The 14921-nt window shown below is 41.0% G+C and overlaps 1 protein-coding gene across 1 annotated transcript in view; it reads left to right on the top strand.

The window, feature by feature from the left end:
• Positions 1-8408: 8408 nt before the first annotated feature.
• Positions 8409-14921, top strand: part of arid2 (AT-rich interactive domain 2) — a 44980-nt gene continuing 38467 nt past the window's right edge. The window contains exons 1-3 of the mRNA XM_080757674.1: positions 8409-8916; positions 9035-9128; positions 10089-10186. Of these exons, the coding sequence (XP_080613800.1) occupies positions 8825-8916; positions 9035-9128; positions 10089-10186 (284 nt within the window). The 5' untranslated portion in view covers positions 8409-8824. The remainder of the gene's footprint in view (positions 8917-9034; positions 9129-10088; positions 10187-14921) is intronic.

Below are 14921 nucleotides of genomic sequence, written 5' to 3' on the forward strand. Positions count from 1 at the left end.
AACATCTTCTGTCATTTCTGGCTCAGAGTAGCAGTCACTCCAGAGTGAGCTTCTAAGTTTCAACCACACCCTATCCTATTGTGGAGTGAAACCATGCCAGCCTCCAGTCATCCCCCTTTTTTGTTATAAATACTTCAGGAAACAGCCAAGCTTACAGCTGCTAAGCAAGCCTCTCTGACAGATGATGCAAAAACAAAACAAGTCAACTGATATTGGATAGCCTATATAATACTGCTGTCCTGTGCTCCTGTGAGCCACATCTTTGTTAACACATAGTTACTGTGGCTATATATTATTCAGATATAAATGTTTTTAATTGACTTCACTGAAACTTAACACATGGCAAAGAATACTATAATAATAATAGTGCTACATATTGACATAAGAAAGATCACACTTGTGTGAAGTGAGCGGTGCGTTTTAACATGATGATGATGATGTGTGGAGATGAGAACGTCATCATACATCAGCCAATTGGATCACCACATTCCGTGCTCAAACGGACATACACACAATGATGTGCATAGGAGTGGCTGCACCGCTCAAAAATAGTTAAATTAACTTTTGTTAATCGAATCATTTCAATGGAAACAAGCTCTTGAGCATTTGTTTGTGTTCATTGTTTTGACTGCTGTGTAACTGTTCATTAAGTGCATGCATATGATCTGTGTCAATGCAAATGTCAATCCTATCAAACTCCTGTGTATTTAAATTCCCCTCTAAATTATAACAAGACACCTTGTGAACCTTGAAGCGTCTGTGTTTATGAGTATGACTAGTTGTCGGTTGACTACAACCAACCCTCAGTATATGATTGCCTGACATCCCATCCCAATGTTCAGGGTTTTTGAAAAACATCACAACATGGCCAGTTATCCTTCACATCACAACATGACCAGTTATCCTTCACATCAATCTAAGAATTAAGAAACGACATGATCTTGTTTCTTGTTTCCAGAACTAAGAAGGCCTCTCTCATAAAATACCATGTGGGATTTTCACTCCAACGCTCCACATATATGTGAGATGACATAATGGTTGGTCACACAAAGCCATTCTTTCATGCCTAATGAAAATGTCTGTAGTTCAAAACGAGGACTTAACTCTGAAGAACTTCTTGTGTCTGTCTGCCCACCCCATGATATGCATTTCCCCACCACTGCATAATCCAAGTTAATACTACGCGCACACACCACACACACACACACACACACACACACACAGGCACACACACACACACACACACACACACACACACACACACACACACACACACACACACACACACACACACACACACACACACACACACACACACACACACACACACACCCTGTGAAAGGTGACACAAAGACTTTGTCAAATACATCTGTACTCTAAACAGATCAGCAATGCCTCCTTGGCTAATCCTTCCTACTTTCCTAGCACAGCCACAGAATGTTAATTCTTGGACACACTGATCAAAAGTTAAAAAGTGATAGCTGACCCAGTCTATATATTAAAGGAGCTATATCTAGTTAGCAGGCTAACTAGACTTTTCAAAAAGGGAAAACACTTCCAAGGAAGGGACTGCACACTCCAGGGATATTACACACACACACACACACACACACACACACACACACACACACACACACACACACACACACACACACACACACACACACACACACACACACACACACACACACACACACACACACACACACACACACACACACACATGCACACACCCACACATAGTACACGTTCATCCAATGTGTACACTTGCAGGTTAAACAAACAGGGACAATTTTCATAGCTTCATGTTACAACCATAGATTACCAGTATGTTTTAAAGATTAAACGGGCGTGTAGCTACTTCTTATAGGCAGTAATGGTTTGCGCAAAAATAAGAAAAGGCGTTGTGATCCCAGGGGCAGAGTATAGGCTGTACCCTATATCTCTGAACAATGTGCAGCCCCAGACCAGGGGGCACGATAGAGGCAGTGATGGAAAAAATACTGAAATATTTTACTTTAGGTAAAAGTACAATAAAGTACTGAAGTAGAATGTACTCATTGTGCAGAATGTAAGTAGTAAAAGTACAATATTTACCTCTGAGTCTTAAAGTATTGGAAATTGGAATTACTAAAGCAAAATTGTACTTAGTTATACTTTCCACCACTTAATAGCGGTTATAGGTGTCTTGCTCAAGGACACCTTTGACACCAGCAGGAAAATAAAACGTGGACCTCGCCGAGACGGGCCACGGCCACATTACCTCCTACTAGTTAGGGAAAATTAACCAATTAACCAAATCTGGGGGAAAAAAAGGTTTTTGATTGATTGATTGATTTATTAACAGTTTGCAGAATTACAGTACATTTCAAGTAGCCTATACAACTCAATACAAAAACTGTTTTAAAGAATTACACCATAAAGAATTACACTTGTTTACAATAGGGCCCACCATTTTCAATTCATCAACACATTTAGTTGCTTACCACTAGCTTGATGTGTTCATAAAGGTGTCTACTATCACAGATTTTTTTTAATACATCTTATTTCTTATGTTGTTTCTCTTATATTTCACAATCCAATCACCAGTGCTGCTGCTGCTGCATAAAGTTGAAGAATGAGCTCTGTAGCTAGATGTACTCCAAACCTTGAAACATATCTGCCATCTACTGGTGCAAATGGGAATAATGTTTTGGCATAATTATTTGGACATTATGAAAACTAAAAACAAATAATTGCAAATGACCATTCATTTAACATTAATTTGTAATTTGACATTATGAATTCACTCCTTTTTAATTTACTTATGAACTATGAACATATTAAACTTTATGAACAATTAGACTATAGAAGGCAGCTCATTGTAGCATGTGGTAACTAAGCTTTATGATTGATTGATTGACTTTTTACTGGGTCCAGTTTCGAATTGCAGCCACCTGTATAAGACCTGGAACCACATAAATTTACGACTGTCGTTTGACTTTTGAGCCAAATCTGGGTTGTGATTGTTGACGTAGTTTGACAGGTAGGCCTACATGGGTGACTTTGTGATGTTGCATATCTTGTCATTTAGACCAGGCCCATTTGCAAGTTGCTGTATTCTACTTGCTGTATTCTACGCATTTATATAGCGCCTTTATCCAAGGCGATTTTACAGAGATGGTGCATTACATTCACCCATTCACACACCGATGCTGGAGGAAACCATGCAAGGCACCAACCTGCAAATCGGGAGCAATTACTAGGGGTTCAGAGTCTTGCTCAAGGACACTTTGAATCGATACTAACTGTGGGTTAGTATCCCCCCCCCAACCTATCAAAATCAGTAGGTGTTAGATGAGTTTTAGGAGTAAGGCCAAGCAGTAGCCTGGCCAGTTTGTTTTAGGCTGTCTGGAGCCTTGTGACCATACCATTTGGTGCATAGTCGAAGAAACATTGAATGAGTGCTCCTGCAAGAGTCCTCAATGTATTCTATTTCTTACTGACCAGTGAGGAGATCCGTACAAAAATCTTTGTCTTTGGTTGACTTTTTTTGGATTACATTAGTTGCCATTTTATGACTGTAAAAATGTCCCTCTAAGATGGAACTCAGGTAGGTAATTTCTTCTTTTCTTGTGATAACATTGTCATCCAGCTATGTCTCTTATACTTGCACAAGAGACTCACTGAGGTACTCAACTATTGTCACATCACAGTGACGGGTGTAAAGAAGAACAGAGATAGAAGAGAAGTTAACCAAGAACAGCCTATAGGCCAGGGCCATATACTGTAGACATAATACACTCACACACAATTGAAAACTGAACCCAATGATATAAAGCGGGCCCTGCCGCCTCTCCTGAACAGCTTCCTAAATGCATTGCCCAAAGACACTTTGGGCAATGAACTAAGAAAACATATTGTGCATTAGATTTCCAAGCCTTGCAGACACAAGGTTGTTTATCTATTCTATTCTACCACATCCCACCCCACTCACTACCCATTCACCTGCCAACACAACACATACAACCGAACCACACATATCTTGCCAAGCTTATAGCAAAGATCTCGTTGAAGATATCACATCTGCTTGCACCTGCATGCTTACTTTGCATGGTGTAAATTGTATTCTTGCAGTCTTGGTGAAAAATCACCAGCTGTGGTCAACTTATCTAGAAGTTATGCCTTTGTGCCACAAGGGGGAGGTATTTTCCACAATATAAATCGACACCTCAACTTTGAAAAGAATACAGATGCCACCGACTTGGAAGACCAAAAAACGCAGGGAGGTGTAAAGGACGTTATATGCAATTAGCGTCCCACTGAGATCTTTTGTCTTGGCGCCTGCAGGCAGCTTGGCCACTGGCCCCTATTGCGCCATATGCTATGAAAGACCTGTCACATCAGATGAGGATCTAATGTGACGATTATACGATTACAGCTCACAGGACGCATATCATTCATCATCTTGTAATTAGCACTAGATTGTAATATGGATGAACAGCCTACTGATGTAAACTAATTATACATATATATTATATTTATTATAGGCCTACATATATTATAGGCACACACACACGCACGCACGCACGCACGCACGCACGCACGCACGCACGCACGCACGCACACACACACACACACACACACACACACACACACACACACACACACACACACACACACACACACACACACACACAATGGTATACGAAATGTATAGCAACATAGACAGGTGGAAAATATTCTAGACTTGGGAGAAATATGGTAGATTTATTTGTATGTTAGGCCTAATGTTCATTCACAATAATTGTCCTATAAACTAAAGCTTTGTCCATCGATATACTCGCAGGCCTAACATTTATAGATGGTTGTTTTGATTGATGACTTTGATTATATGAAATGATAGGCCTACATGTAATGTCAATTCAATTTAACACACATTTCACTTCCAGTGGTGGAAACACATTGTTGGTTTGCATTTGCTGACTGACTCTGGTATGAAATGTAATGTGACAACATTGTATGAGACGTCGTTTTCTTTTCATGTTTTAATGGGGGGATGGGGAAGGCTATAGGTCAGTGTGCTTTTTGTCACGTGGATTTGTTACGTAGGTCAGTTTTCCTATAATCCTCAACATAAATGCATTCACCACATTGTCGTAGCCTGTGTCACTGACAGGAATCTACTCACTTATCAACAAAAACACCTTGAAGACCCTAACAGGAGCCCTCATACAAGGTTTCTTCGACTATGCATGCACCTCTTGGTACCACAGCACCTCAAAGGCCCTTAAAACAAGGTTCCAGACTTCCGAAAATAAACTGGTTAAACTTGGCTTCACTCCCCGAACCCACCTCACCCCTGCCCACTTTGACAGGCTGGAATGGCTTAGAGTTGACGACAGAGTACAGCATCTTGCAATGGGTCTGGTCCACAAGATTCGATACACCACCAAGATACCCATGCATGTACCCGTCTAAATACTTCATTAATGTCAACGAAGTCCACACCGACAACACCAGAGGGAGTTCAACAAACCATGTGCAACCCAGATTCGGCACAAACAAGGGAAGGGACTAAATTAATTTCGCTCCTATGCCACCAAAATGTGGAATGCCCTACCAGCAGTCATTAAGACATGAGAATCCCTTGACTCCTTCAAAACCGCTCTCGAAAGGGCACCTACGGACGGCTGCAATTCGAAGCTGGCCCCTGTAAAATCTGAATCCCCCACCCACCCCCTTTTCCCCCTGACTATGTTTTCCCCCCCTTTTTACCTTGTTTAGATTTCTTGTCTTTGGCTATATAGAAGTGTATATTTATACATCTCTAAATGTTATGATGAACTGAACATGGTGGACCCTATTGTAAACAAGTGTGATGCTTTATGGTGTCATCCACTCACAGTTAACAGTTCTGTATTGAGTTGTGCTTGAAATGTACTGTAATTCTCCAATCTGTTAATAAATACTTCAATCAATCAATACTTTACAGTATATTAATTATAAATCGAATAGAAGCGTGTCGTCTTTGTGTGGTTAAACCATAGAGGTTAAGTTGCCTTCCCTTTATACTGACGGTTCTATTAAAGGTCGCCTGAATGCCAAAAGATCATTGTGTTATTATTGTGGCTGTAATGTAACCTTATTAGCAATCATTAATGCAAAGAATAATTATAATGCCTGGTCTGTGGGCTACTCAAGTCAGGTGTATCTAACAAGTTATAACGGTTTAGGCGGGTATTTAGTAATATATTACATGCTCACTGCGGTTAGTTTCGCTTTATTTTAATTGTATTCTTTTAACATAGACTTAATTGTATTATTTTAACATAGCTTTAGCTATTCCACCATTAAGGCACTGACGCGCGTTTGTTTTAAGTAGGCCTAATAAACAAATAACAGACAACTGTGAATCAAATGAAAGACGAAACTCGGCCTGCTATTGTTATAGCTTATTAATATGAATAGGAAATATGTAATGCTAGTAAACAATGTTTGATAGGTCCATGTTAAACAGCTGTTGGTCCTAAACTAAGCCATTTTAAGTCACGATACTTGTATATTGGGCTAATGCACACGTCTTTTCGCGGAGGAAAAAAATCGACACATTCGAAAATACTTATTTTGGACGAAACCTCCTTCCTTGTTCCGTTTACAATATGGAAATAATGTCAGGGCAAAAAAAAAACGCCGCACGACAAAGTAAGTATCGTTAGCTGACTGTACTAGCATTAGCCGGGGCGGCTATAGCTAACGCATCATATAGCCTATAAAAGACAACGGAGCAGGTTTGCAAACAACGCGCCACAAATAATTAAACCCACTAATTAGTCGCGTTAATGGTCGAGTTTAAACCGGACCCGTCTGTGACTATAGTATTACTAGTACTAGGTTAGCTGTGTTAGCATGCTAAGCTAACGAGTTAGCGTAGAGGCTCGAGCGCAGCAGAAAGACTTCGGTTAACGGGCGTGGTGGTGGAGTCAGTGGAAGTCCAAACGTCCGTCAGGTAAAACTCAAGTGTGTCGCAGCAGTTTCTTGGCGAGTTTTCCCCTCCCCACGGAGTGTGTGTGGGTTTCTAAAAGGTCAAATCAAACACAACAAGTCTCCCTTTAGTTTTTTGGTCGGTAAACCCAGTGTCAATTCCTTCAAAATGGGGTCTTGCTTTGCTGCTGAACGTTACGTCTCCGCCATTTTGTGACAGGTTTCTTCATTGAGCAAAGGGGTACGTGTAATGGTTGAATGTAACCCCATCATCAACGAGATATCCGCCTGTACTGTCTGGCAGTTAAGACACACATACACACAATCACACACTCACACACGAGGGGGTGGGGGGAGGAGGAAAGGGACCAGGAGGCATTTTCCAACCGTTCGCTGGAGTTAAAATAAATAAATAAAATAAAATAAAAACCTCCCCGCCACCCTCAAGTAGTCAGAGTCTTAAATTGTGCCGGGCCCGGGTGGGTGCACTGCCATTACCCTGAGCGAATGAATGAATGCATCACAAATAACTAGTTTGCAACAACAAAGAAGACAAGTGGCACAAACTGGCTTACAAATGTACAACTTTATACCGTAAATACGTAATGAAGCATTAATTACACTGTTGGTATAATACTAAACCCGTGAATCTAAACTCGTGTTGTTGTTATTATTTGTCTGTGACCACTGACCACGCCGTGTAATTCCAAATGTGGATGAAACAAACCTGTCAGATAATGACATAACCAAAACACTAATTAATTAGGCACAATTGCACATTTTACTAATCCAAGTCAAGGTCAGCACTGTCTGTATAAAATAACACGCAATCTGGCTGTGTACTGTGTTGCTGTGCATTCAATAATAATCTGCACTCCACACTTCATGGATCCATTTAAGCGTTACACACATCATTCAGTCATAATCATTTTCTAAGGCCATGCATCACAACTTCACAAGTTAGGGTAGGCTACTGCATAAACCGGTATTTTCCACATAAATCCCCCAAAACACACTATAGGTTGTGCACCTCTGCTGACACAAGATTATAATAGACTCGTGTCTCCAGTAGCATACAAGATCAATTTAGAGACAATTAAAAGCTAGTACATTATTGATGTGTTGTGTTTATTTGGATTTGTTTTGTGGTGGTGGTGGTGGTGGTGGTGGGGGGGGGGTGATCTATTCAAGATAGGAGCACCCCTTCCCCCGCACGACCTGTTCCTATTATTCCTTCCATCGTTGCCCTAAAACATTTCCAATGAACGTCGTTAAGTTGCAGATGAGCCCTTAAAAAAGAAAACAGTGTCTATTGTTCCAATAAAGCGCTGTGTGTGTGTGTGTGTGTGTGTGTGTGTGTGGACGGGGGGGGTGCCGCACGCAGGCAGTGTCGCTGGGTGGACGCAGGGGGCGCTGTTGCACGCATGGCAGGTCGGACTCGCGGCCTTCAACATCTTTTTGTCTGAGCTGAACTGGATCTCCCTCTGCCGCTCTACAGTCAGTGTGTGCGATATAACACACTGTCAAACCACTCCACAAACGAATAACAATCGCGACCAGAAAAAAAGCATTAATTGAACATCTCCTGTCATGGCATTTTTTAATTTGCCGGTGGAATCGCTCGTGTCTGTTCGCTAGAACTTAGTCCTTTAACCAAGGGGCTTTGAATCGGCTTGCTTTTTCTGTGTGCATCAGTCTTTATTAGCGAAGCCGAGCTGGCGCTCTTCTTTGCTATCAGCTATTTCTTTAACTTTTTTAAACACTCAGCTTCGCGAATGACTGAGCGCCGGCGGAGTATGGGATCCTTGGTGTCTTAGGAAGCGAGTGAGTGGGGTTTTTGGCCGTTTTGCATGCAAAAACAATGGCAAATTCGACGGGAAAAAATCTACCAGATCAGCGAAGGAAAGGACAGGCTTTCCTGGACGAGCTGCGGCAATTTCACCAAAGCAGAGGGTGAGAATGGGGCGGTTTTTATTCCCCGTGAAATATAACTTTAATTCACCTTTTTGCACACAACCACAAATGACACAAAACTGCTATTTAGACACACATGTGTTTATTATCCTTTCAGATCGCCGTTTAAGAAGATTCCTATCGTGGGTGGGAAAGAGCTGGACCTCAATGCTCTCTATATCAGAGTGGTTTCTTTAGGTGGATTTGCTAAGGTGAGTAGTGTGGAACTAAAAGTAGGATTTTTTCGCACACTCTGCTCCCCGTGGAGTCTACCAGTGAGTGGACCCGCTCTGCAACTCTGTTGTATGACATCCCGGGGACGTGTGGGATGCATAATATTTATAAAAGAATCACGGGGGTTTGGTGGTTGGCCTTGTGCTAGTTTTTTGCCTTGTCTAATGCAATGTGGTGGCTGGCTTCTTGTGTTGTGTATGGTTTGAATGTAAAGTCCCCCCACCGATCATCGGGCAGAGCCTAGAGTGTGCAGTTGGAGCAACTCAAAATTAGCGGGCACGTATAACATCGATTATCAGCACACACAGTTGGGAAAACAACGGCTCGCCGCGGGGGGCCACGGCGTTTTGTGTACATTTTTGGCCGATAGTTTTTGGGGAAGCTTTGCTTTTCAGAGCCCATAGCCATCTTTGGCTTCCAATGGCCGATCACAAAATGTAGGCCTCAACAACAGGCCCATGTTTCTAGTGAATACAGTAAATGTAGAAAATGAGCCCAAGTCGAGACTGGTACGCCGCAACCCAAAGCATTTGGTTGATGGGGACAATAAGTTGACTCGAGTTTGGTCCGATATATTTGCACGCTTAAAGCAAGCCAGAAAGTCAAGTTAGCCTGTTAGCCCGGACTGCTAACTAGCAACAACAGTAACGGATAGTAGCTAAAGAAAGCCACTGAGAACAACCCGATGGATCAATTGTAAAATATCCTGGATGTTAACATCAGTTATTATACACATTTTTACCCGTTTTCTTCAAATGGAATGACGTTTTGTTACGTTTTCAGTTATTTTCAGATGCTCTCTTATTGATCAGAAATTGTGATATTTGCCTTATTGGGGGAAGCTGAAGTAAAGACCAGATGGTTGAAATGTAACTGACTGTCTTCTTGCTATGCCGGCATCCTGGTTTCCTAATGTATGAATGACATTTCCTTGACAGGTGTCTGACAGGAACCAATGGTCTGAACTTGGAGACGAGTTTCACTTTCCCAGGAGTTGTTCCAACGCTGCATTTGCTTTAAAACAGTACTACCTGAGGTAAGTGGCATGGCCATGCAGCACTCTTCCTCTCACTCAGACAGGCACCATGTGGCAAATGTTTACAAGTGGTAAGATGCAGCCAGTAGGATGTGACCATTCAACAATCCAGCGTTGTAGGTTTTCTCCACAGACGGAGGAAGGAGGCTAGTAGCAGTTGCCTCTCTTTTTGAAAGGCAAAGGACTTGTCAATTCTGTGAAAGCTCTTCATAGCAAGGGTGATGATTGTAGCCTCTGGCCGTTTTTTGTAGATAAAGAATGATTGTCAGGATAGAATTCTCTAGCAAAAATGTTTTCTGTGATCTCATTCATTTTGGAACATAGTCTTCAAGAATGCTCTCCGGTTGGGACACATAAGAATAATGGTGACTATTTTAATATAGCACAGCCTAGCCCAAGTGTTTTTGGTTTGGTTGGTATCATGCCACTGATTGAAAAGATGTGCTTGCTGTAACGAGATAGCAGCCTCATTTTCGACATAATCTGCTGCTCTTGATGTGAGCTCGGTGTTGTAGATGCTGCCCTCCTCAACAGCTGGCATTTGTGTTTAGTCTCTGGGCTGCCGTCTTTTCTTTTTCCCCATGAAATGATTGTCCCCAGATTACAGAACCTGCCTGGGGTGGGGTCATCTTTCAAGCAGGAAAATACATAATATAGCCCATCCTGAATAGCTTGTCAGCCGCTGTGGGACATTGGTTTATATTCTTCTAAGAGAGTATTCCCTAAATGTTTGGAGTCATGAGAGAGAGAGAGTGAGTCTTGAATGAACTAAAGTCTCTTCACTGCTGAACTGAAGTTGTATGGTTTGATAAGGTGCGTAGGAGACGGGAGAGGTGGTACAAGAATGTGCACACTTGTAAAGTTGTAGTTAGTTACTAGTTGCTGAGCTTATCAAGGTTTCCTTTACTTGGCGCCTGCTGTGGATGTGTATATGAAAGGCATTTGTGAATGTTGTGGTTGTTCCATATCCTCATATATGAAGGTCGTAAAGCAATTTTTTCCGGGGCAATAATTCCTGCTTGTATAGTAGAGGCTTAGTTACACACTCACTGTTTAGGTGTAAGTGAGCAATGGCGTGGGAATTTTCTGAGGTATTTTTTTGCAGCCTTGACCTTGTGGGGCCAAATGATCACCAAAATGTTTTTGGATTGGTCTTGCTTTTGATTCAAAGGGCTTAGTTTATTAACCATACCGGAGGTACCAGCCACATAACGACAACCCGACCCAACGTTGATCTGATTAATTTAACTTCTAAAAGATGTGTGTAGAGTTGCTGTCTTGCTCAGAATGGCTGAACAAAATACATGAACAAGACTGCTAGATGATGTGATTACTTGATGAGAGAAAGCTGAGAACATGACAGGTGAAATGCACATTCGAGTAGACCTCTCACTTGTGCCACAGCAGCCGTTGGAAATATTTGATCAAATGTTTCTCTGTTGCAACACTGCCTGCATAGAATATTATAGGCGACAAGCAGCTACAAACTCTACACTCAATTCACTCCCATAGTAGCGATGGACTACCCTTGGGGTTGACACTAAGGTCTCAGAGGAACTTGCCCATCGGGCAAGTACAGGTCATATTCTACTTGCCCAAAGATCATGCCCACTTGCCCGAAAAGTAAATTGTGCATTTTAAAATGATACGTAAAATTTGAATTACCGGTCAATTTAACATTACATTTTTCTGGGGCTGTTATCTCTTACTTCAATTTGTATGCCAAGTACCTACATAGCTATGAATATGACTATGGGTTCACACTATTTGTAAGTGTAGCAACAGCGAAAACAGCACATGGGTAAACGGTGCTCTTATTTTACATTCCACAGACCAGAAGATATAGCACTCTGGCCACGTTCAGGTGTTTAGACAGATATCTCGTGTTGTGTTTATAGACAGTTGCGTCCCCTCTCAAACAAGCACTTGCCCAGTCGGGCAACCTGAAAGCAAACGCCACCTGCCCGAAAGTTTTATTTACCTGCCATGGGCAGGTGGGCAACCCTTCTGTCAATTATAGGTTTACCTGTGAGAATCGTATTTATCTTTATTTATTTTTGATTGCTTGTCAAAATTGGCGGCCTTCCTTTAGTTCGGTCAGTTGGTAACGTAACAACAACTGAGAGAACCGTCTGACAATGATGTTGTGTTGTCGACTGTCGTGTGGCCATGAAATTGTATTTTATCTATTTAGAGTCTTTGTAGACTGTTTATCGTCAGAGACGTAACTTGTCACTGATTGTAGAACGTTAGTGCATCATTGAACGGCATTTTAGCTGTGCCTGTTTTGCTCTGGCTTAGGTACTGTATCTAAAGCAGTATCGGTACATCAGCCATTGTAATTATCTGTGCATGCCCTTTCTGAAGAGTAGTGAAGAACCAACCGAACCGACAAGTCATATATATATATATATATATATATATATATATATATATATATATATATATATATAATGGGTTTTGTCTCTGATCATCAGTCCATCTTTCAGAGCATAATATGATGGTCATGAGGCTCTCTAGCCAGTAGTCCTTCCTTTAAGTCAGCACTAATACTCTAATAATAAATGAGGCCCAGTGTTGTAGTATGGCACTAAACTTCTTCTAACCTCTTTTTGAAATAATCCTCCTTGCATATTCGTGCTAATATGGGGTCATCTGCACTTTGTAATGTCTGTTAATATGTTGGTTGAACTACACGGTTTGCCACTTCATTGTTCCAATGGTTGTTTGTTGGAATTGGATTATGTCCTACCCACATCCAGTTAGGATTCCTGTGGCAGATCTAATGTGGATCATGGTTTTTACTACATCTTAATTCACATCTCGTTGGTTTGGTTCCAGCGGGGTGGTATATAGTGTCACATGATTATGTGTCTGTGGGATTGTGCTGCACCATCGCCTCTCATGGGCTGAGTGGTCTCACAGCAGTGTCGATTTTGACAGCAAAGTTTGACTTAGTTTTAGTCATAGTCCTTTGAATGAAATTCCATTTAGTTATTTGAAATGTTTTAGTGTAAGTTTTAGTCGACTAAATATAAGGTTTAATTCTACAGGGGGAAAAAAGCATTTTGGCGGGCCTCGATGGAGTCATAATGGCAGATTGCATGCTGAAAATGGCAGATCTACAAGCTCGCAACTTGTCGTAGATCTTATGTTTTCAAAGTGCAACACCCGAGCACAAAAAACAAACAACTAAATAAAATTATCTCTTCCCCACTAGTCCCTCCATAACATTTTAGCCTAGGTTTTATTTATTGACAATTGTCAGTATATTTAGTCATAGTTTTACTCATCATGCATGGCCTGGTTTTTATTTAGTTTTCTTCGGTAGTCAATGAAAAACTTTCGTAGTTTTAGTCAACGAAATCAACACTATCCCTTCTCATGGGCTGGTAGTGTCTCTTGGCATCATCCAACTTCAAACACGCTGTAAGTTTGTAACTGATATGACTGAATAAAAGGTACCATTGTGCTATTGCATTGTAAAGATTCGTAATGCGTTTTAATTGAACATGCCAGTTTGCTGACGTTGTTGATACAGTTTTGACAACCTACATGAAGGGCAGTCCGGTTGAACCCAAACCAAATGCTTAATTTCAACCTTTTGTTTGCACTCCCACTCGATTCCCAACAGGAGTAAGTAATGCCCAGCATATCACCTAGGAACCATTTTCACCCTCTCTAGACTTACTGATACGGAAATATGCAAATTAACCACTTATGTCAACAACATCCTTGCACGGTGGTTCCTCGAAAAACAGATCTTGTATCTCAAAAGGATTGTTTTACCTGCATGAATAAAGGTAAAAAAAAATATATATATATTATAATATTTTCATATTTCGAACTTGACTTCTTGTCTGTGACATCTGGCCAAAGTGGCCTTTCATCTGTATTGCCTTGCTCTTCTTATCCTTGCACCATCTGTGCTGCTACTCGTAGTCTGAGTCTGACAGTGACCCGCTGGGGATAAAACCACGCTGTAGTCTGTGAAATCCAATGGCTAAGCTTTTTTTATGCATGGCAATAATAATAATCAAAGGCTACTTAATTGAGAGTGCAGGAGAATAGTGGTGTGGTGCCAGTGTTAATTATTAATTATAATAATTAATTATAATAATAATATATAATAATTATTAGTTAATTATTATTGTTGTTTTAGTCATGGTCTCTTGAATAGTTTTTGTTTAGTTTTGGTCACATTTTAGTCACCTCGAATGTTTTAGTGTTAAGTCTAGTTTTAGTCTACTAAATATAAGATTTTAGTTTACTAAATCTACAGTTGGTTTAGTCGACTAAAATGTATTTTGGCGGGCCTTGATGCCGTCGTAATGACAGATTTTACACTTGCTGAAAATGGCCCGATCTACAAGCTCACGTGTTGCGTTGTGAGCTTGTAGATCTGCTATTTTCAGCAAGCGCAAACCAACTTATACTGGATCTCTTGTCCACTAGTCCCTTTTTTTTTTGTCTAGTTTTAATTTGTTGACAAAATTGTCAATATATTTAGTCTTAGTTTGTCATCATGACTTAGATTTAATTTAGTTTTTGTCAGTGGAAAAAGGTAGACGGCGAACAACTTTCGTCCTAGTATTGTGTGTGCGCCGTGGTACTGGCCAAGTCTTTGAGCTGCCTCTCTCTGTGTCACTGTATTATTTGGAGCCCGTTTGTAATTTTAGTTGCCTCTCGCCAGTGTTGGCCACCACTGATAGCCTAATCTTTTCCTTTCAGTGTT

The sequence above is a fragment of the Protomyctophum bolini genome, assembly GCF_963924005.1.
Source record: "Protomyctophum bolini genome assembly, chromosome: 23".
In the NCBI taxonomy this organism is placed as follows: Eukaryota; Metazoa; Chordata; class Actinopteri; order Myctophiformes; family Myctophidae; genus Protomyctophum; species Protomyctophum bolini.